Source organism: Xenopus laevis, chromosome 8L (genome assembly GCF_017654675.1).
Source record: "Xenopus laevis strain J_2021 chromosome 8L, Xenopus_laevis_v10.1, whole genome shotgun sequence".
NCBI classification, from domain to species: Eukaryota; Metazoa; Chordata; class Amphibia; order Anura; family Pipidae; genus Xenopus; species Xenopus laevis.
Window position 1 is genome coordinate 65,436,261 of NC_054385.1, and position 20,978 is coordinate 65,457,238.

The 20,978-nt window shown below is 39.4% G+C and overlaps 1 protein-coding gene across 4 annotated transcripts; it reads left to right on the forward strand.

Annotated features, from left to right (window-relative positions):
• Window positions 1–980: 980 nt before the first annotated feature.
• On the forward strand, window positions 981–19,699 carry LOC108699536. 4 transcript variants are annotated; one of them, XM_041572878.1, is made up of 11 exons: window positions 981–1,345; window positions 3,881–5,034; window positions 6,683–6,790; window positions 10,936–11,010; window positions 13,502–13,606; window positions 15,223–15,360; window positions 15,477–15,656; window positions 16,947–17,159; window positions 17,421–17,612; window positions 17,873–17,972; window positions 18,160–19,699. In XM_041572878.1, exons 2-10 carry the CDS (start codon window positions 3,883–3,885, stop codon window positions 17,963–17,965), a joined length of 2,256 nt encoding a protein of 751 aa, XP_041428812.1. In that variant the 5' UTR covers window positions 981–1,345; window positions 3,881–3,882; the 3' UTR covers window positions 17,966–17,972; window positions 18,160–19,699. The 4 variants fall into 4 exon arrangements, with proteins under 4 accessions (XP_041428812.1, XP_041428813.1, XP_041428810.1 ...); XM_041572879.1 differs by lacking the exon at window positions 981–1,345 and adding an exon at window positions 1,375–1,541; XM_041572876.1 differs by lacking the exon at window positions 981–1,345 and adding an exon at window positions 1,565–2,043.
• Window positions 19,700–20,978: the final 1,279 nt, after the last annotated feature.

The window sequence follows — 20,978 nt, forward strand, 5'->3', positions numbered from 1 at the left end:
GTGTTCCCTAGCCCCACCTAGTGGTAGACATGAGAATAGCCCAACATAGGTAGTGGTTAAAGGGGTTGTTCACCTTCCAAACACTTTTTTTTAGTTCAGTTGGTTTCAGATTGTTCACCAGAAATAAAGAAATATTTTTTTCAATTGTTTTCCATCTTTTACGTTGTTTTCAGATTGTTCACCAGAAATAAAGAAATACTTTTTTCAATTGTTTTCCATCTTTTACCCTTTTCCCACAATTGAAGTTTAAAGTTTAATGTTCCTGTCTCTGGTGTTTCAGTCTGGCAGCTCAGTGACCCAGAAGCATGCTGAAGTTTCTGTTACAATTTGCTACATTCAGTTGATACATTGGTTGATACATTTCTCAGCAGCATCTCTTGAGTATTAGCAACTATTTTATCAATTCTAAAAGCTCCTTAATGAAGCTCAGGGATTCTGCTCAGTCGGGACAAAGATAAGAAATGTATCAACTAAATGTATTCATTTAGAACAGTTAGGGCAGACACACATGGTCAAATTCAGGGAGATTAGTCGCCTGGTGACAAATCTCTTCTAAGGGGCGACTAATCTCCCCGAACTCCCTTCCCCATGGCTAAAATGTAAATCGCCGGCAGAATGGCAGTCGGAGCGCCTAATTCATATACAATTTTATTAAATATTGGTAAAACCTGGGGGCCTAAAAAATAATCTGCTGTGGGGCCCAGTGATATCTAGTTAAGCCACTGCAGAAAGATATACACTGTAATAAGTGTTTTTTTAGAAATAACCAATGGAAAAGATAAATTGATACACGTGGTCTGTCATTTTATTTCTTAGATTCCGGCCAACCTGATAAGAGTCTGTTACTTCCTACCTACGAATAAAAAACAATTGTTGAATTGAGACCAGAGGAGGAGAAGCAGCTGACATATTTAGGAGCGTGACTTTTTAAAAAGGGCGGTGCCCACACCTGTGTATGGGAGAGGTGTCTACTACGCCTTGATTATGTAAAGGGACTGAACCATCATCCAAGAGGGGAGTAAAGACTGTGATTAGGAGCAGATTGTCACATCCACCAATCACCTGAACAGCAACCGCAATTACTTATTTATAGATTAATATAGAAACACAGCAAAAGACCGACAGATTAACCATTTCACTTCTATAGATCGCCTGCTACCTAAAGATCACTAATACATTCTTACTAAAACTCTAATCAGCTTCCCGCACCCATCTGTCGGGTAAAACCTGCCAAGTTGCAGTCATTAACCCCTTATGTGCCACTAGAGTTTAGAGTAGCCGCTAGATATACGGCCGGGGCAGCAGCGTTGGTTCAGTCCATACAGATGCAGCGACCGTGTGACTAGTGAGTAGAGCTCTCTCTATCCAAGTGTAGGAATTTATTGGAGGATCTGCAAACTTTTGAGCTCCCCCAGTATCCGCCAACAAGCAAATGCCGACGGAGGATGCTGGGATTTTATTCGCACAACATTTGCAGATCTTCGACTAAGAAAGAAGGAAGAATGTAACTCGATTAACCCCTTATTTGCCATAAAACGAATGTAAGCAGATTTCCAGAAGTTTAGGCGCCCGACCTCCTGCGGTATTTCAAGTATAAATGTCCTGGTGACGAGCATTGTGGGATTTGTAGCACAACAACCGCTGGAGGCTGAAACGTGGAATAATCGCCATAGGCAATAGGCACCTGTGTGGGACATTATACAGAGATTGCGGTGCCAGCAGTCATTATTAGTGTATGGAAGTGTCACTGGATTCCCGTTGCCCTCTCTGGTGCCCACACAAACATTACTGTCACTCACAGCTGCTCAGACGGTCACACACTGTCTCTCTCCGGGAACTCTCAAAAACTCTGGAGATTTAACTGTGGGTGAAGTATAGGGAGCCTGGGAGTTGTCCTTCAGTAGCTCCGGCAGTGACAGGGTTAAGTGTAGTCAGGTACGTGCGCACCTCAGCCCCTCCCCTGTGTATACTGTGACCAGCAGGATCCGCCAGCTTCCTGGACTGAGAGGTGAGCTGGCACCCAAGGGAGACACATACACACTGGTGAGATTGTCATGCTGCTGCCTGGGCTACACGCAAACTTGTACGAGGGGCTAAAACTCAAGCGTGTGACCCTGAGTTCCCCTCCGTGCCGATAAGTCAGGGAATGTGTGACTGGCAGCAGCCATCATGGGACAGGGGCAGTGCAGCAGGGAGGTGGGCTTGTGTGGGAAGCCTGTGTGACTGGCAGACATCATGGGACGGTGGGGGCAGTGTAGTAGAGGGGTGGGCTTGCAGGGCCAGGGAAACTAATGTGGAGTTCAATGTAACTCAAGAGCTGGGGGAAAAGGAATGACTCAGGGTGGGAGGGAGGACAGGCTCCGGCTTTAGAACATGTGTAACAGGCTATAGTGAATGTTTATAGGGAGCCTGGAACAGGGAATTCTCCAAGAGAAGATCCAGTGTTTTATCTAGAATGCCACAGGACCATACAAGTATGCACTAGGGCAGGGGTCCCCAACCTTTTATACCCATGAACAACACTCCAGTATAAAATAATATTGGAAAGCAACACAAGCATGCAAAAAGTTCCCAGGGCTTCCAAATAAGGGCTGTGATTGGCTATTGGTAGCCCCTATGTGGACTTGCAGCCAACAAGAGGCTTTGCTTGGCAGTACACCTGTTTTTATGCAACTAAAACTTGCCTCCAAACATGGAATTCAAAAATAAGCACCTGCTTTGAGGCTACTGGGAGCAACATGTTGCTCAAAAGCTACTGGTTGGGGATCACTGCAGTACACTGATTGTGACCAATGCAGATAAGCCCTGCACTCCATGAACCAGAAATTAGTAACAACAACACTCGGTGGTGCTATTACTACACATCACCAGGCCTCCATTTACCTTTGGTGTTACTAGAGTTGACACCTTTTCCAGAAAAAAATACCGGCCTCCTATATATTTGTTTTTTTTTCCATATTAATAACAATGGAATCCACCATCTTTTTTACCGGCCAGGCCGGTAAAATACCGGCCAGGTGGCAACCCTAGGTGTTACTGATTTTCCTTTGTCCCCATTATATTGAAATTGCACATAACTGGGCCCCCTATACTCCTGGGGCCCTTATCTTGTGTTACAATTGTTACTGTCTTCAGGTCCTCCTTATACAGTGACAACTTCAAGAGATTAGCTATGCGAGGACATGAATGGGGAAAAATGCAGAGGAAGTTCGTGGAGATAGTCGCGCAAAAGACGAGGCGATTAGTCGCCAGGCGACAAAATCTCCCCGAATCTCGTCGTGTGGCCTTACCCTAAACTGTGCATATTAGTTTTACATATTTCCATATCTTAACCCACAAATTGTTATGAAACACAACCTAAATGTAATTCCTGCAAGATAATTTAGTTACAAGCCAGTGTACCAATGTCCCTCTAAATCTAGTCTTGTAGCTGAGATACTGCGCTATTATCTTGGCACTTCAGTGATTAAAAAAATACATGGATAATGCCAATAAACTTGTTGTTTTACATTCGTACATTTCTGTTTGCTGATTAATACCTGTGTACCTTGTGAGCTGACATATGTAATCGCAGTGTATCGCAGATAATAGAAATACATGGGGAAGGCCAAATTAGAATGACTTTTATTATCAAATAAACAAAATTGGTTCAAATAGTGTGCCAGATCAACATGGTGCACATGGGCATAGAAAAGATAATCCAGTTATTGACAAATCTAGAATGAGATAAATGTCACTACCTTTTCCTTTCTTGCTATTTTAATATTTCTAAAGTGCTTTTACTATATTTATGTTGGTATTATTTTGGCTGTTTTTTGCTATTTGCATGGATAGTCGTTTATTGATATGTTTTATCTCAATCTTTCATCTTTCATTTCAGCCATGTCCGATCACTGCCGCCTGTGTGCCAACCCCCTTCGTGGGTCACGCCGTAAATGGCTTTTTGGGGGTTCCAGTTCCCTTTCTACCATTTATTCCCATATTATGGGATCCCCTGTTTCACGGACCCCACCTGGAAGATCCCCAAGATCTCATAGAGGCAAAGGATCACCAGAAGATTCTGAATTTCTCTGTGGAAAGTGCTGCCACTCACTCAATGTGTATCATCGCTACGACCTGGTAATGTCTCGCATGCGCCAGCTGTATGATCACAGATCTACTCGTCTACTTGCTGAAAAAGAGAAACTCTCGTTCACCTTGCGTAGTATTCATGCTAGGGCATGGGGCCTCCCTCTTCCTGACTACCAGGATCACAGTAGCAACAGAAATAGACATGGATATCACGGCTTTGCCAATGAGCATAGTTCTGCTGACCATCAGTTACACCGTCGGCCCTTTTCTCCTGGGTACCAGTTATTAAGCCCTGGCTCTCCCTTTCCTGGCCAGCACCATGGCTCTTTAGGTTCTCTCTCCCCTGGGACACCTGCAAAGCTATACCACCATCTTTTGGAGCAGGACCGCTCAATGTGGGAGAATGAAAGCTGGTGGGAAGACAGAAGCGACACATGCTCACACTGTGCCAAAGGAGACAAATGCAAGTACTGCTCCTCCTGGAGGGTTTCGGATTCAAATTATGAAAATGTTTGCTCTGCTCCTCGAAGGATGAAACACAGTAGAGATGAAATGGATCAATCAAGTTTACACCGAAGCAAATCACTGGGAAGTTTCTGTGGGGAGAGTAGCAGAGGGACCGTATTGTCTTTTTCCACTTCATCCCTAGAGAGACTCTCTTTCACAGGAGAAGATGAAATGGAGGTGTTTTGGGAGCCTCAATCCCCCCTCGTTAATTCACCTTCCATTTTCCCTTCTTCTAAGTCTGTTTTAGGGGAGGCATTAAAGGGTTTGAAGGAGATAACATACAGCCCTGTGAAAACTCCTGGCCAAAGCAGAATTCCAGTGAGGAAGAGGGATAGCTATGAAAAAATAATTGCTGAGGCCAGAGGCGTAAGAAACAAAGGCAATGACACTCTAGAGCAGCCCTTAGGAGAAGAGAGTGAAGCAGACATGGATGCATTTATGGGAATTGAGCCTGAGGTGAGAAACCTTGTGCAAAACCAGAATAACGTCTATTACATTTTTGTTAATTTGTTAAGTTCACCTTTAAATTAACTTTTAGTATGATTTGCAACTGGTCTTCATTTTTTTGTGGTTTCTCAGTTATTACGCTTTTTGTTCAGCAGCTCTCCAGTTTGATATTTCAGCAGCTACCTGGTTGCTGGAATCTTATTTATCCTAGCAGCCAAGCAGTAGTTTTGAGTTCAAATTTTAATAGGCAAGGGGCTGAATACCAACATAAGTAACACAAAGTGGCAGTAACAATAAGATTGTAGCCTCACAGAGCAATAGATTTTGGATGCCGGGGTCAGTGACCCCCATTTGACCATTTGGCAGAAAATAAATAATGATGACGAATTGCAAATTTTCTATGGATAGAACATTCTATAACATACTAAAAGTTAACTTAAAGATGAACCACCCCTTTAACACCCTTTTTTGTAATTCCATTTGATGTTTTAAATAACTTTTAATAGTGTTCTGCTATTCTGACTTTGCCTTCTTATCTCGTTGTTAAACATGAGTACAAAAGGAATAGGGCTGAACATAATTTTTGTCTATAGTGAATCATGAAACATCTATGGTTTATGTTCAGGGTCGTACTGGGCCCAGACCCGCTCCCCGATCAGGCAAAACAAAAATAAATGTGCGATTTTCTGTGCACAGACATTTGAAACCCTGTGGGCCCCAAATGCGCCAGTCGGACCCTGTTTGTTATTTGTTGAGCTAAACAGGGCAAAGTGGGAAATTCTGTTAATCTAATTATCTACCTTTCAAGACCCAAACATGAAATAGATTGTCACCCTGTTTGTCCAGTTTTGCTTAAGAAATACCCGAAATCATAGTTTTGTAATTGTTAAAATAGACAAAAAGTATGTTCAGTACAAACCCTGTGCATTGAATTTGCATTGAACAAGAGGGTATACTGCCCCTTTAAGGCATCCTAAGCAACAGGGTAGTAAATGTTAACCAATCTTTTGCAAAAAAAAAAGGGTGATTCATCCTGCTTTGTCTTTTGGGATATTGCCTCTAAACTGTTTGTTATAAAATATACAATAGTTATTTTTGATTTAATCATATTTGCTGTTTTTTATCGTGAATGTGTATTTTGATCTGTGCAGTAACAAAGACAGAACAGCAGGGTGCACTCATGTTTTACGTTCATGAAATTAGCAATGAGAAAAACAAACATCAGGAAAACAAAGAAAAAATAATGTAAATTTCAAAAGTGCTCAGTTGTGTTGGGGTTATATCCCTTTTAATGCACTGCTCATCCTTACTAATAACATCCATCGAGAGCTAATATGATTAGTTGTATTGTATAGTATGTTTAGTTACCATACCAAGGTATGTATGTTTATGTATGTGTGCTGGATTCAGTGCCTCCTGCTTTCACTCTTCATAATGTAGATTCCCTGACTTCTTTCTGGTGTATAGCTTCTGGGAAATCTTTTCTCTGCAACCTCTCCTACAGTGATTTGGTAGACAAAAACAATAATGGTAAAATATTCTGTATGTGGTGAGCTTCTCTGTGCTATCATATTCACCATTTGGTCTCATATTGTACTTTCTCTTTGTGCTTATATATAGTCTCCCCTCATCAGGTTTCTTTTACATTCTCTTGCAGGTCTGCAGGTCTCAAGTCTCTCATGCTCAGCGTATCCAGGATACGATTAAATGGTTGCAAAGTCAGCTGCAAGCAAATAAGGGCGACTGTAATCATCAGGATCAAAAGGTACCAATTGAGTTTTCCTATGAAATGATCAATTCTGACTGGCTTCAAAACTAATGTAGGGTATTTGGCCTTCTACATTTTAGAGCATCCCTAAAATGCTTGAAACTGCCCCCATTCCACCCCTTTATCATTCAGGTGAAAAGACCTGTACAAGCATTATAGGTAGGCAATTGAAGGTGGTTTTGTTGGAGTTTGTTCCTGTGCGTTTAGGTTATTAAAAACACAGGTTAAATTGCCCCATGTGCGAGTGTTTATGCGTTAGAGGATGCCTCAGTGTCTTTACAACATGAATTTAGAGAGAGTCATATATTTGTATTTGTCTGAACATGAAGTACAGCAGCCAATAAACTATAACGGTCAATAAACTGATATTGTGGGACCTGTTTTCACATAGAAAAGGACAAGAGGCCACCTTTTTAGAATTAACAGAATTGTCACCTTATGCAACACAAATTGTTCTTTGCAGTTTTGTATATACAAGTGAATGTGTTTGTGTATGTATATCTGATCTCTTATCCAGAAAAACACCAATTATTCGAAATCGATCTCCCATAGAGTAATTTTTTTTTTTTTAAATTACAGGTATGGGATCCATTAACTGTAAACCCGTTATCCAGAAAGTTCCAAATTACGGAAAGGTTGTCTCCCACAGACTCCATTTTATCCACATAATCCAAATTTTTACAAATTATTTTCCTTTTTCTATGTAATAATAAAACAGTACCCAATCTAAGCTAAGATATAATTAATCCTTATTGGATACAGAACCAGCCTATTGGGTTTATTGTTTACATGATTTTCTAGTAGACTTATGGTATGAAGATCCAAACTATGGAAAGATCGGTTATCCAGAAAACCCCAGGCCCCGAGCATTCTAGATAACAGGTCCAATACCCGTATTTCCTTTTTCTCTGTAATAATAAAACAGTAGCTTGTACTTGATCCCGACAGAGATATAGTTAATCCTTATTGGAAGCAAAACCAGCCTATTGGGTTTATTTAATGTTTAAATATTTAAGAAGTCCACTTATTATTCTCTATTACAGAAAACCCCTTATCCAGATAACCTCTGGCCCCAAGCATTCCAGATAATAGAGTCCATACATATATACATAGAAATAGACACTACCAGTCAAAAGTTTTGAACACCCTGGTTATTTAGCATTTTTGGTAGAATTTCACCCAATTTACCTTGACATATCAAAACAAAATTTAGCAAAATGTATATACCAATTGAGAAAATATTTGTGACTTTTACTTTATTCAAAAGAATCTAGATCTAATTAGAAATAGACTACATTTTGATGTGGCTTATACTACCAAGTAGCATCAAGAAACAGAGCCGAACTTTAACTGTGAAAGGGCTGGCAGACCTAGATCAACAACAAGATTGGATGTGAAGTGCATATGGGTCAGTAAGCCTGAATAAAGGAGAACTGGCTACATCACAAATCAACGCGGTGTCATGAATGCAAATCTAAAACTGGCCATAGATATATCAAAAAAGATTTTAAAAAGATCTTTTTTGTTATCGTGAGACCAAGATTATCTTGAAATGACCGTTTAAATGTACGATTTGTCCATCAACTAAAAAGACCATTTTGAGTGATATTGTCTAGTTGAAGCCAGGAAAACTGAGGGTAGCTGCCTGCTTGGCCCTGCAAACATAGATAGATTTCACTGTGACCGATGAAAATTTTTTAACCTGGCCGATCAATTTTCTGACAGATGTCGGATGAAAAATCGTAAGATGCACAATCGTTTCATTCCCACTAACTTCACGACAATTTGATGGATTGGTTGGATTGCACTAAAATCGGTCGTTCACCAAAGATGGGGACCTTAAGTGTCATGCAGCAACTTATAAACCTGTGATAAAGCAGCATAACAGGCTAAAAAACATAAGAACTGGACTCTTGCAGAATGAAAGGATGTATTGTGGACTGATGAATCCAAGTTTGAAATTGTTAGATCATCTCTACAGTTTTTGTAAATTGTTAACCAGGAGAGACTAGCAGGAGGTAACACAACAGTTTCAGGATGTTTTGTTTGCTCTAAAGTTGGGGACCTGTATACAGTGTGTCTAGCCGGTGAATAATGATGCTTTGTGGAGTCTTAACTTCCACAAAAACATAGCAACTTCTTTATAATTATAAAAAAAGCCTTATGTTGCTAGCCTCCCCAAACGAAAATTTCACCTTCCTCCCCTGAACCACTGGAATTCGAATAAAACAACCTTCTACAGTATTCATCAGTGCCATGCCATACCCTCTGGTATGAGACTTATTATGCAGCCCTTTGTGATGCAGCTGGATAATGATTCTAAACATACTGGATCTGTCAGAACTATTTAAAGAAAAAGTAGAATGAAAGAAAGCTGAGAGTGATGATGTATTTCTATCACTATATTTATATTTTAACGTTTTAGTAATGGTATGCGGGCAGCTATATCAGTTAATTATTTATGATCCTGTGCTCCCAGAAACAGCCAACGCAACATCATGCTAGTTCATTTAGGCAGCTACTACCTTAGGTGTTTGATTCTTATCTTCCTGGCACACAACAGGGAGTACTCTGCTCGGTACTATTCTGCCATGAGGTGATGCATACTTATCGGTTCAGATAATTTTCACCTGTAGAATGCTAAAACCCACTATACTTTATAGGTAATCTTTTTGGAAGTTGCAAGGGGTGTCTCGGGAGTGAGGAATGATTATCACAGTATTAAATGTAGTGTTGGGCTGGACCACTGCCCTCTACCTCTCTGTGTGCATCAGAAATGGTGCTTTTCATTTGATATAAGAAGAAGTGATCACAGGCAGACAGGGGCCCCACTGATTTTCTCTGGACCACAGCAGCAGTTAAATTTCATCTTGTGAAATAGCCCTTAGAGTAGGGAAAAGCAATTGTAGTTGGGCACCCTTGGTGATTACCACCACTGACCTTGGACCCTGATGCACCTCTGGAAGCTCTGCACCATTATCTTATGTGATATCCCAGTGGTCCCTTGACTTTGGCTGGAACCAAAAGGATGTGCTTATTCATGATCCTGGACAAATTCAAGGGACTACTGGGAACTGGCATGAGATGGAGGTTTGGCTCTACTAGGAATATAACCCAATCTAGTGATTTTGTTAGTGAATAAAAGACTTGCAAGGGGGCCCATGGTTAGCCATTGTAATCACTGTGGGGTGCATTCCCATTGCTTTACATAGGGGTCGTTTTGCATATTTCTCCACTTGGTAAAATACAGGATTATTTCTCCAGCTGCATGTGCCATTAGTCCGAAGGAGGTAAGTGGCAGCAGCATAGAAACATGAATCCTTCAGGAGAGGTGTCCAAGACAGTTCTAGTCATCTTACCTGTCTGTTGTTTTTAAGGAAAACTCGCATCAGCTGGTGGGACTTACTTGTTCAGGGCAGCTGTAAAGGAACACTGCAGCTTGCCAAAGCACAAATCAGGAGGTTGAAAGAATCCTGGGCTACTACAATGGTTTTAAATGTAAAAAGAAAAAAAAGAAAACAATATTATGTGGCTGGATCACCCAAGGATAGTATCCGATTGGCCCCACTGGACTGATTTAGGATGAATTGGATAGAAAGTTCGGCAAACTAGTGCAAATCATGCATATGCACTGCTGCAACATTGTTAGTGTGAAATTTCAGACACATACCTCGTCTTTTCTTAATAGAATGTGGTGGTTGTTTTGATCAGTCCAAGACCTGTCTTTGATGTTTTTGTATGAAGCTCTGACTGGTAGTGTATGTGTGTGTATATATAATGAAGGGACAACCCTTCATTATGATCTCCAAGCGCATTTATGTATATGTGTATATATATATATATATATATATATATATATATATATATATATATATATATATATATATATATATATATATATATATATATATATATATATATATATACATACACACATACACACATACACACATACACACATACACACATACACACATACACACATACACACATACACACATACACACATACACACATACACACATACACACACACACACATAAATGCGCTTGGAGATCATAATGAAGGGTTGTCCTTGTTGGGCAGCTATTTACAACCTAAATTAACTGTGTAACTATGAATTACCTTGTATTTTACTGTAGGAGTCATTCAAAGACCAGCAGGAACTGATCCAGGAATTGCTGAAAACTTTAAATTTTAAGGAAGAAGTCCTGGAGGTGGGTAGATTATTAGTTTTTTTTGCCTTTGAGAAGCCTATTCAGGCGAAACGTACGTCAGGCGTTTGCTCTATCTAAGGGTGGCACTCCGGAGGGTGGGCTTAATGGTAGCAGCAGTTTCCTTCTAATAACGGAGGTAGCATTGGACAGACCGGTGATGTTGTTACCAGCACTCGCACAGATTTAATTTTTGGGCTTTGCCCGCTTCCAATTTTTGGTGTTGCATTTGCACTAGTGATAGGGAGTAGGCCACACTTGCTTAGGTGCCTCTGAGAGGACAAAGCACCAGTTACTCTATGCACACCGTATTGGAAACATATATGTATGTATAATACTACAAGGTACAGTACACTGGGTCTGGCCTCCATTTGTATGCACTACCTTTGGTTATTTAACCTATTGTGTTCATGTCCAAACTTTTGGTGTTGCTTTAACACAAGACATAGGGAATAGGCCATACCTAATAAGTTGAATCTGAGAGGACAAAGTGTCAGTTTACTCTCCTTGCACACCATTTTGGCATTAACACTTGTGCCATACTTCAAGGTCCAGCATACAAAGTGTTGGTTTGTCCATTGTTTTTCCCACAATGCGAGCCACCTAACTTCTTTTACTATAGACACCCTCCTGCTCCCCATCCCAACTCATAATACTATTAGAGGGCATATAGGCTGATGTAATGATCTAGGTGGGACCAGTATTTTCATTACTTGGATATACTGCAATCCTTACAACAGTGAAACCAGATCGGGATACATCATCATTTTACGTGTTTTTATATTTCATTAATTCCCTCTTTTGATTTTAAATGAACTATTAAATGTTTTATTGTTTTATTGGGTGATTCCTTCTTCTACAGATTAGTGGAATGTGAACTGTTGCTCACGTAATTAGCACTCCTTGCACTATTGCACTTTATTAATTTATTACTCTTAATTGTTTATCACAAGATACAATAATGACAACATATCAAAGTGTGGACACAACAAATTTATTTGAATTTATTTGCACTTATCAAAAAACATTTTTAAGGCATTAATCATTCATTTTATGGTTTCCAAGTTACACACACAATCTAATTATATTTATTAACAAGGCTGTGCGACCTCGTTAGCTCTGCTTTGCAGCTCTTTTCTTTCTGGTACAAATTTCATGTTATTAGGATATACAAGAAGTACAGATTTCTCTCCATAATTCTTTGTGGAGGGTCAGTAATAAAATGTATAGACCTGGATAAGAAAGAAGCACATAATATGAAGTTGTAAATTATTCAGACACCCTGTATTAAAACATTACACCTTTATGGATATGTGCATCAGCTGCTGAGTAGTCCTGCAGGAGTTTATTTTGGTGCCCATACTTTCCTCTTTGAAGTGGCCTACCTTGGGCTCACTAAATTGGCAGAAAGTCCCCAGAATATATACAAAGACTGAAGAAAGGCAAGCAGATTTTAGACTGAAACAACCTGACCACCAGTGATGGTGGCAGTAGGAAAATACTAAACTACAGGGGAATCCTAAGCAGCTGTTGCTAAGAGGAGTTTGCAGATATATGCAGTGGCAGAACCAGGGCTTATGGGGCCCCCAGTGAGACCATGAAGGTGCTCTAAACCTTGAGTGCAGGTATAAATATTTGCACCAGGCCTGTAGGGGTTTATTAGGTTTCTGACCTTATGGACAGGTGTATGGAGTAAGGTTAAGGTTTATGTTAAGACATAAAAATGTTTAGTAGACCACACCTTCTTTGACAACTACCTCTTTAAAGGAGAAGGAAAGGCTTGCAGTACTTGGGGTGCCAAATGTTAGGCACCCCCAAGTCATTGTAGTTACCTGAAACCGGTGCTCCTATTAGCAGAAAAATGCACTGGCCCGAGGTTATACCAGTGAGCACCATGGAGCGTTCTTCTGTCTTCCTCCTTCTTTGCGCAGCTGTGCATGCGCAGTAGAACGAAAAGCCGAAATAGCCGACTTTTTAGTTAAACTGCGCATGTTTTTTATCCTGGGAAATTTGAAGACAGTAGAAGACGGTAGTCGATATAGATATATATCTCTCATATTTTACAGCATATCCTTATAAAAAAAAATAACCCTGCACAGCTCCAAAACTGTCTGCACTCTGCAATGATTGCCACTAGAAGTGATCTAGGAAGAGTTACTAGCACCGCTATAAATACATCTCTTGGGATTGCTGGGGCCTAATTTGTCAGCCAGGAACTGCCCAATTAGGCTGGTCCTCTGGGATGGATGGTAACAGTAGTATGTAGAGTCCTGTCCCAAAGTAATGATTCCCTCTCAGCCCACAGTCTGTCTGAAATCCATTAACTTTTTTGTTCTTAAATAGATGGTTTTACATTTTTTTTATTTTGCCATTTATGTATGCTGTTATCAGTGTTTTAAGGATGTACTAATTCTGTTTTTATCTTAGTACTTTGGCTATTACAAGTGGCAACATCACATATTGGTAGGGATTTACGCATATATTTTTCCTTTAGGATTGCCTGACTTTACTGTTGTCCCTGCCGGTGGTCTCCGACCCCTCATGTGGCGACGTGGTGACCCTCATTCAGAAGCTAAGGGAACAACAGAAGAAGCTAAAGGTGCCCAACTGTAATAAACTGGAAACTATGGTGACATACTGTGATAACATTGTGCAATATAAATACATGTGACTCATGCATTTTGCTGTATCTAGCTACACATTTATAAAATTAGACACCATCTTTTAACCACGTAAAGACAACCTGTAGGTGAGTTTCCATATTACAGCCTCTAGCAAAGCATGAGGTCTACTTACACAGGAGCACAACAGTACATTACTAAAAGTTGCTTTTTCTATGTAATTTTTAAAATACAAGGTCACCTTTATTATGATCACATGGTTGAAAGAAAAAAAACCTTGGCATACTGAGCATATTGTGGGATATCCTTGCAATGGCCAGACAGCAGACTATTCAGAACAGTGGGGGAGGAAATAGGACTGTCTGGTTATGACTGCCCCCACAAACTAACTCAGTCCTGTGTTTATGCTGCCTACTAAACTTTAGTATGATCTAGGGATGCACTGAATCCAGGATTCGGTTCGGGATTCGGCCGAATACTTCTGCACGGCCGGACTGAATCCTAATTTGTATATGCAAATTAGGGGCAGGGAGGGAAATTGTGACTTTTTGTGACAACAAGGAAGTAAAAAAAAATTTGCCCTTCCCACCTCTAATTTGCATATTCAAATTAGGATTCGCTTCGGTATTCAGCTGAATCTTTCTTGAAGGATTCGCCGGTTCAGCCGAATCCAAAATAGTGGATTCGGTGCATCCCTAGTATGATCACACATTCGCTTAGCCAAAAAAAAAAATGTTAGTAGCCCTACATTGATAGACAATTTACAAACTGGATGGAAACTAACCGTCACTTTTACAATTTTCATATTCTTAAAATATACTATAGACTAAATCTTACCTAAAGGGTTTTAAAGCACAGCCAACTTGCTGAACTGACATCAAATACAGATCAGTTTTGTCATGTCGGATCCAGCATCGGTAAAGCCAGGACAGTGGATCCACATCAACAGCATTTAGAGTGAGGAGACCGTCTCCTCATTTGTATTAAAGTAGATTAAATACTAATAAACCCAAATAAGAGGAAAAACTGCTTGTTGCTGGCATCTAATCAGCAACTGTCAAACCCCTCAACCCTTCTCCTGTGTGCATGCAGACAAGTGCATACATGTGTAGTGGCGTCAGGGGGGGTGTGGGAAGAAGCAGCAACTACCTGCAGTGGGAGGGCGAGGCCTCGGCTAGGGGTAGGCACACAGAAGAGGTATGTGCCCAACTCCCCCAACTATTGTGCCATAGGCACATGCTTCTTTTGCCTTCCCCTAGTTCCGACCCTGCAGTCTTGTATCTAACAAGCAGATGAATATATCGTGACATTTTGCAGCATTCACAAGATCATTTTTCTTCTGCATTATTGCTAACTATATAAATAATAATACAACATATAAGGAGGCATTAGCCTAGAATCTCCTAATAGCTGATGTCAATTTAATCTGCTGTCTGCTGCTCCATCATGCTTTGTGCGCCTATGATGGCTTCCTTAATTATATTAAACCCCTTAATATTCTTTCAGGTCCATGGGAAATAAATGCTCTGTAATTATTCCCCCTCCTAAAAATTCTTTAATGAGCTCTCATCTCTGACTCTTGTTCTCGGAGCAGAAGGAACCGGCAGAATTAGAAGAGAATGTGCATCAGAGCAAAGAAGAAATCCAACGATTAAAAATGGAGCTGTCTGAGAGAGAAGTAGATTTGGCGCGCCTGTCGAGAGTGCTGAGAGAGAACCAGGACACCATTACTGTGAGTGTATTGTGTTAAGCGATTGAAGTATTGATATTTCACTTCACGTTTAGCAGTGTTAAAAAGCTAAGCGTGATTTAGAATTGTAAACTGATAAAATTAAACCCATCTGCCAGGATCTGCGAGACATTCTGAGTGAAAAGGAATTTTTGATTCAGCAAATGAAAATAAGTTTAGAATCTGCTGTCCGATCAGCGGCCTCCCAAGATGCCCTGCGCCTGGCTGCTCTGCGAGAGAAAGATACACTGATTAGTGCCGTGCAGGGAGCACTTTGCAGCAGTAACCAGGATGTGGAGGTGAGAGATGGGTAATAAAGAGGATTACCAGAGAAAGGCAGCAGAAATTGGGTAAATTGATTTAACCCTGAACCAAGACTAAATGTACTCTATGCCTTTGCCACTATATCAAAAAAATGTAGTGCTGACTTAACTTGACTTAAGCTCCCATGATTTGTGCACATAGTCATGTACTGTATATTCTGGATGCATTCTCCAGAAAATAATCTTGACAACAAATATCACAGACCTGCAATTGCCAGGTTAGGATTGTAATCCCTTTTTAGATATTGAAATTACTCCCAATAGCATTCTTCTGGTCTATCAGTACCATGCCAGATGAAAGGGTTTATGAAAATAGGACAGTTGGCCTGGATAAAACTTAGGGTGTATTACATAAGGCCCAGGACCTTTACTCACGTTAATTTTGCTTAAAACATTTAAGTTCCATATCCTGTGACAGTCATTGATATATTGTTTCAGCTAAGCCATGAGCACCTTTACAGCATTGGTCTTGTACTACTGACTCCTCAGTTGTGCACATTAAAGAAAATAACCAAAATATTTTTATTTTAGTTTTCACTCTATTCTGACCTGGCTTTTTCAAGTTATTTTTTTGATAAATAAGATAAAATTTGTGGATGGGAATTTGGTCAGGTTGGTTTAAAAAAAAATATGATATAAATTTGAGTTTTAGTAAATAACCCACTTGGTTTGCCCAGAAGCAGTAATCAATAGCAACCAATCAGTAGACAGCATTTACTGTTTAAAAGCATGCATCTTATTGGTAGGTATGGGTTACTGCTTCTCTGCAAACTTTTCTTACATATGAGGTAAGGGTGGTCCTTAACACTTTTATATATCTCTCTTAATAGAATACATTGAGAACAGTATATTTCAATGACCCCCATTTCTATACTCATCTAATCTACTCCCTGAAGTAACAATCTTATGAGTGCTAAATATTGCATTTCTGAACGTGGTTTTTTTTTATGTATATTTTTTTTTGCAACAAACATTAAATAAAATATTATTGTCACGATTACCCAGCTGTTCTAATACTTTTACATTTGTAATTTGTTCTGTGTTGCTAGAGATCACTAGATCCAATTTAGTGTCTTTCTGGTTATGCCATTAATAATCTGTGACATGGAAATGTCATGCAGTACATTTAGAAACTTATTTCCATTAAATGTGCTTGCAGTATAACTTTACCTTTACATTTACCTGTGGCTTCTAAGCCTTGACCAGCCCCCACTCATCATATTGTCATATTCTCATTAGTAAATTATACATGTGCTTCTCTCCTAGGCTCTTGCAGATTCTCTTCTCTCTCAGGGGCTGGATGATTTAGGTGGGGTGCTCCCTGGTGTTTCACCTACTGAAGTGCTACTAACTCAGCTAAAGGAGAAAGGTTCTCTTGTGTCCCAGTCACTCACAGACAGTCAGAAGCAGAGTATTCAGCACCAGAAAGACATTCAGGATTTGTTGAATGCTCTCAATGAAAGCCAGACCCTGCTGCAGGTAGGTTGCCATAACTCAGTTTGTGTATGGGCAGTACCTGGTGCCATGGTCCGCAAAAACCATGTGTATGATTTATCTTGTGTTCAATGTGTTCACATTTTTTTTAAACAAACCCCTAAAAAAATAAATAAAATAAATATATGTATAGGAATATATTTTTAGGGCCTTATTCGTTAAAGAAATGTACGCTGCGGCCTTGGTGCTAATTCTGTAACACTACGTATTGTACTAACCATAAACTTGTTTTAAATACCTTTCCAGGATCAGCTGCAGCACTGTAAACAGCGCCTTCAAGCTGGAGCAGAGGAGAAAAACAAAGTACGTGAGGCTCTGCGGCTGTGTGAGGCAGAACTAAGGGCAGAGAGACAGAGATATATGTGTGACATACAACTGGCACATGGGGAAATGGCTAAACTTCAGGGCACTGCAAGAGAAAGGGATAGGACTACACAGGTAATGCAGTGACAATGCTTACTTATCTCTTTTGAGCCTTGGACTCTGTTTTTCTTTTTAGTCTTTTAGGAATTGTTACTTCCCTTCAGCTATGAGCACATATGTCTAAACTGTTTCTTTCCAGCTGTTACTGGCTGAGGGTGATAGTAATTGTTTTTCAGCAAAAGGTTAAAGACTATAGCTTAGACTTTTCTGCCTCAATATATTAATTGTAAATAGCAGAACATCCAGTCACTGATCTCTCTTGTTGACACATCTAGAAATTGCTGCAGGAAGCACAGAGCAGAGACCACACAATCAAGAGGCTGCAAGAAACACTGAGCCAAGGAGGTGTCATGAGAGACATGCTGTGAGAGTGAGGTTTGTGCTGTTCCTACATGAAATTCACTCACCACACTCATTCTTTAGCACTTTACTTTACATTCCTTCTGCATATTCTCCTTTTCTCCAACTAACTGATACTTCATTCTCTCATTTTTCTGTATTATTCTCTTGATTCACCCTTATTCGCCTCTCTAACACCCTTTTTGAATTGTTGCTCTTTCAGGTTCACCACTTCCTCTGGTCACTGCTGTCCGTTCCATCATGGGATACTTTGGTGCCAATGTACTTTGTTTACAATGAAGATAAATATTTAGGATCATATCTGTCAGTTCCAGAGTGGGATTCTTTGGTGCCAATGTACTCTGTTTACAGTTAAATACATGTGGAAGTGCGGGTTCCTTTCTAATACATTTGCTGATATATAGATCTACTTCTGCATAGAAAGATTGTTTCAAAGCCTTACAGGGCTATAGTTCTCAGGATGTTACATTTAAAAGATTCTAGTCAGGTGGTGATTTAATTCTCATCTCGCGGGTTTGAAATTTAGGAAGTGTGGCAACCAGTTCCTCATTTAAACTGCCACATTCAACTATTATAATGTCAAGCAAGAAAATAGCCATACTGATTGGCTGCTGTCTCTGGAAACTGGCAGTCGGGATCATTTTCTAAGAGCGCACAGACAGATGCATAATAAAAAGCCCAAACATTTATGTCAAGGCCTTGAGAACCGAGCACATAATTATAGGCTATCATAAAGCATTGCAACTCAGGGGCAGTAATTTGGCTAACTCCAATAACATTTAGCATGATACTGATAATTTATTATCTCCTGTACAAATGCATTGGGGTCATGTTTGAGTTTGTTAAGGAAGTAGTTTGCTTTTGTAGGGTCTATGCAACAATGAGAACTGTGCATTATGTTATTATTGAAACTCACCTTCATTATTGTTATTTCTAAACTGGGATCCTGGAGTTTCTATGGAAATCATGTTTGTGCCTTAAAATTGACTGTATTGGTCTATTGTTTTTTCATTACTATGTTTACTGCATGGGTGTATGGTTTCTTTGGCAGCCAAAAAGACAGGCTACTTTCCAGTTACAATGCTGGTGATGGCAGCCTTGATCAGTAAAGAACTCCTTTCCTATGTTGTATGTAACAGGGAAGGCAGTGGTAAAGCTCTGTTTTGGGAGATATGGGCAAATACTATGTGTGCTGAATTTGTCAGACATGAATGCAATGATAAATGCACAAAGCACAGGATTGTGATCCAAATTATCAAACAAAAACCTACTTATGTCTATATAAAAGATGGAGGCTGTACTTGACACTGCCAGTGCCATATTAATTTAAAGCAATGTTGTTTGTACAATATCTAGAAAAATGGCTCTCAGACTTATCAAAATGAAGTACCTTTATATACTGCCACCTCAGTGTGTTACCTGTAAAGTCCTGAGACATCGTATTGAATAAGTGTGTGTTTGGGGGGATTGCCTTTTATTTCTTTAAGCCACAGCCATGAGGAAGGGTGAGAGTGTTTTGAGGGGTAAGTTTTCTTTGTAAATATGTGTACAAGCTTATAGGGTGGGCCATGCAGAATTTTGTTTGTATATTACAGTTATATGGATGAGCTCATGCGAGCGCACACACATTTTGAGGCCAGAGCACACAACATATTGTGGTGCACATAAAGAATTTTGTGTAATAACACAAAATGTTGTATCAATTATGACCTGGGCACACGGTTTCCCTTTAAACTAGTTTTTTTAAAACTATCACGAAAATTAAAATTTAATATAAGCTTCATCATACTGAAATAAGAAACTAAATATAACCATTTAAAAATTCTGTATTTTCTCAGCATCTGTTTCTCTACATTTTGTCTTCATGCAGCAGTTGGGTGTCAGATTAGATAGTTCAGTTAGATATATTGGATCTAACTGTCAATGAATATCTGACACCCAACTGCTGCATGAAGAGAGAATGAAAAGAAACAAATGCTGAGAGAGGGATAGTGAAGATAAACTTGATTATTTCAGAAACAATGCAGAATATTTAATTGATTGTGATTGATTGACAAAGTTTGTTATTTCAGTATGATGAAGCTTATATTACTTTTTCGTGATAATTCTCCTTTAGATTGTTAAACAGAGCCGAGAAGGCTTTAGAGGGAACATTGGGATGGAGCAAAACCATTTTCCTTATAAATCGTGTATTGTCTATACCTTGTATGAGCAAGACATGGCTGGCTTACAATGGACCATTGTTATGTTAAACTTATTGCTATACATATAAATATAGGTATAATTCAGTAGAGGCACACTGTCCACCAGTGTAAAAGAAGACATGCGATTATGTGCTTAACATCTCCTGTACCATTCTGCAAATCTGATTGGTACGTTCATTGTATGCGTGTTTTAGTTTGATAAATAAATTCTTATTTCCATCCTGCAAGATTTGAAAAAAATCTGTATTGCTGAACATGGGCTGGTTATCTATGGTTTTGTAAAGATTGTATCTCTGTGAGTAAGATACATTCACTTGGGAAGATGGCATTTAAAATGAACTTTAACTTTTAGTGTGTTATAGAATGGCTTATTCTAAGTAATGTGGAAAAAGCACCAATAGTGCTTCATAATAAAGTGTAGCAGCTGTATGAAAGCAAGTTTTCATGCCGGTATTTCAGACTGCCATGGCACATAAGAATATGTTAATTTTGATTTAATCTGTAGTAATTGGCATTTATTCTTTCTAGAAATCCATAGCCAACTTTACAACTAATTTTTAATGGGTCAGTATACTGTATACAACACATGTATATATGATCTAACTGAACTGATTTTGTATTGAAATGGCATATTCTTATATGAAAAATGATTTATTTTGAATTCTTTATTAAACTTTGCAACATTTGTGTGTGTGTTTCTTTGCTCCCCACCCTGGAAACAACAAAAATAATAAGCTTCACTTTTATTCCTGCTTGTGTCCCAGAAATAGGAGAAACAGATTATACACAGGATTTATCTGGGAGGCAGAACCTAATT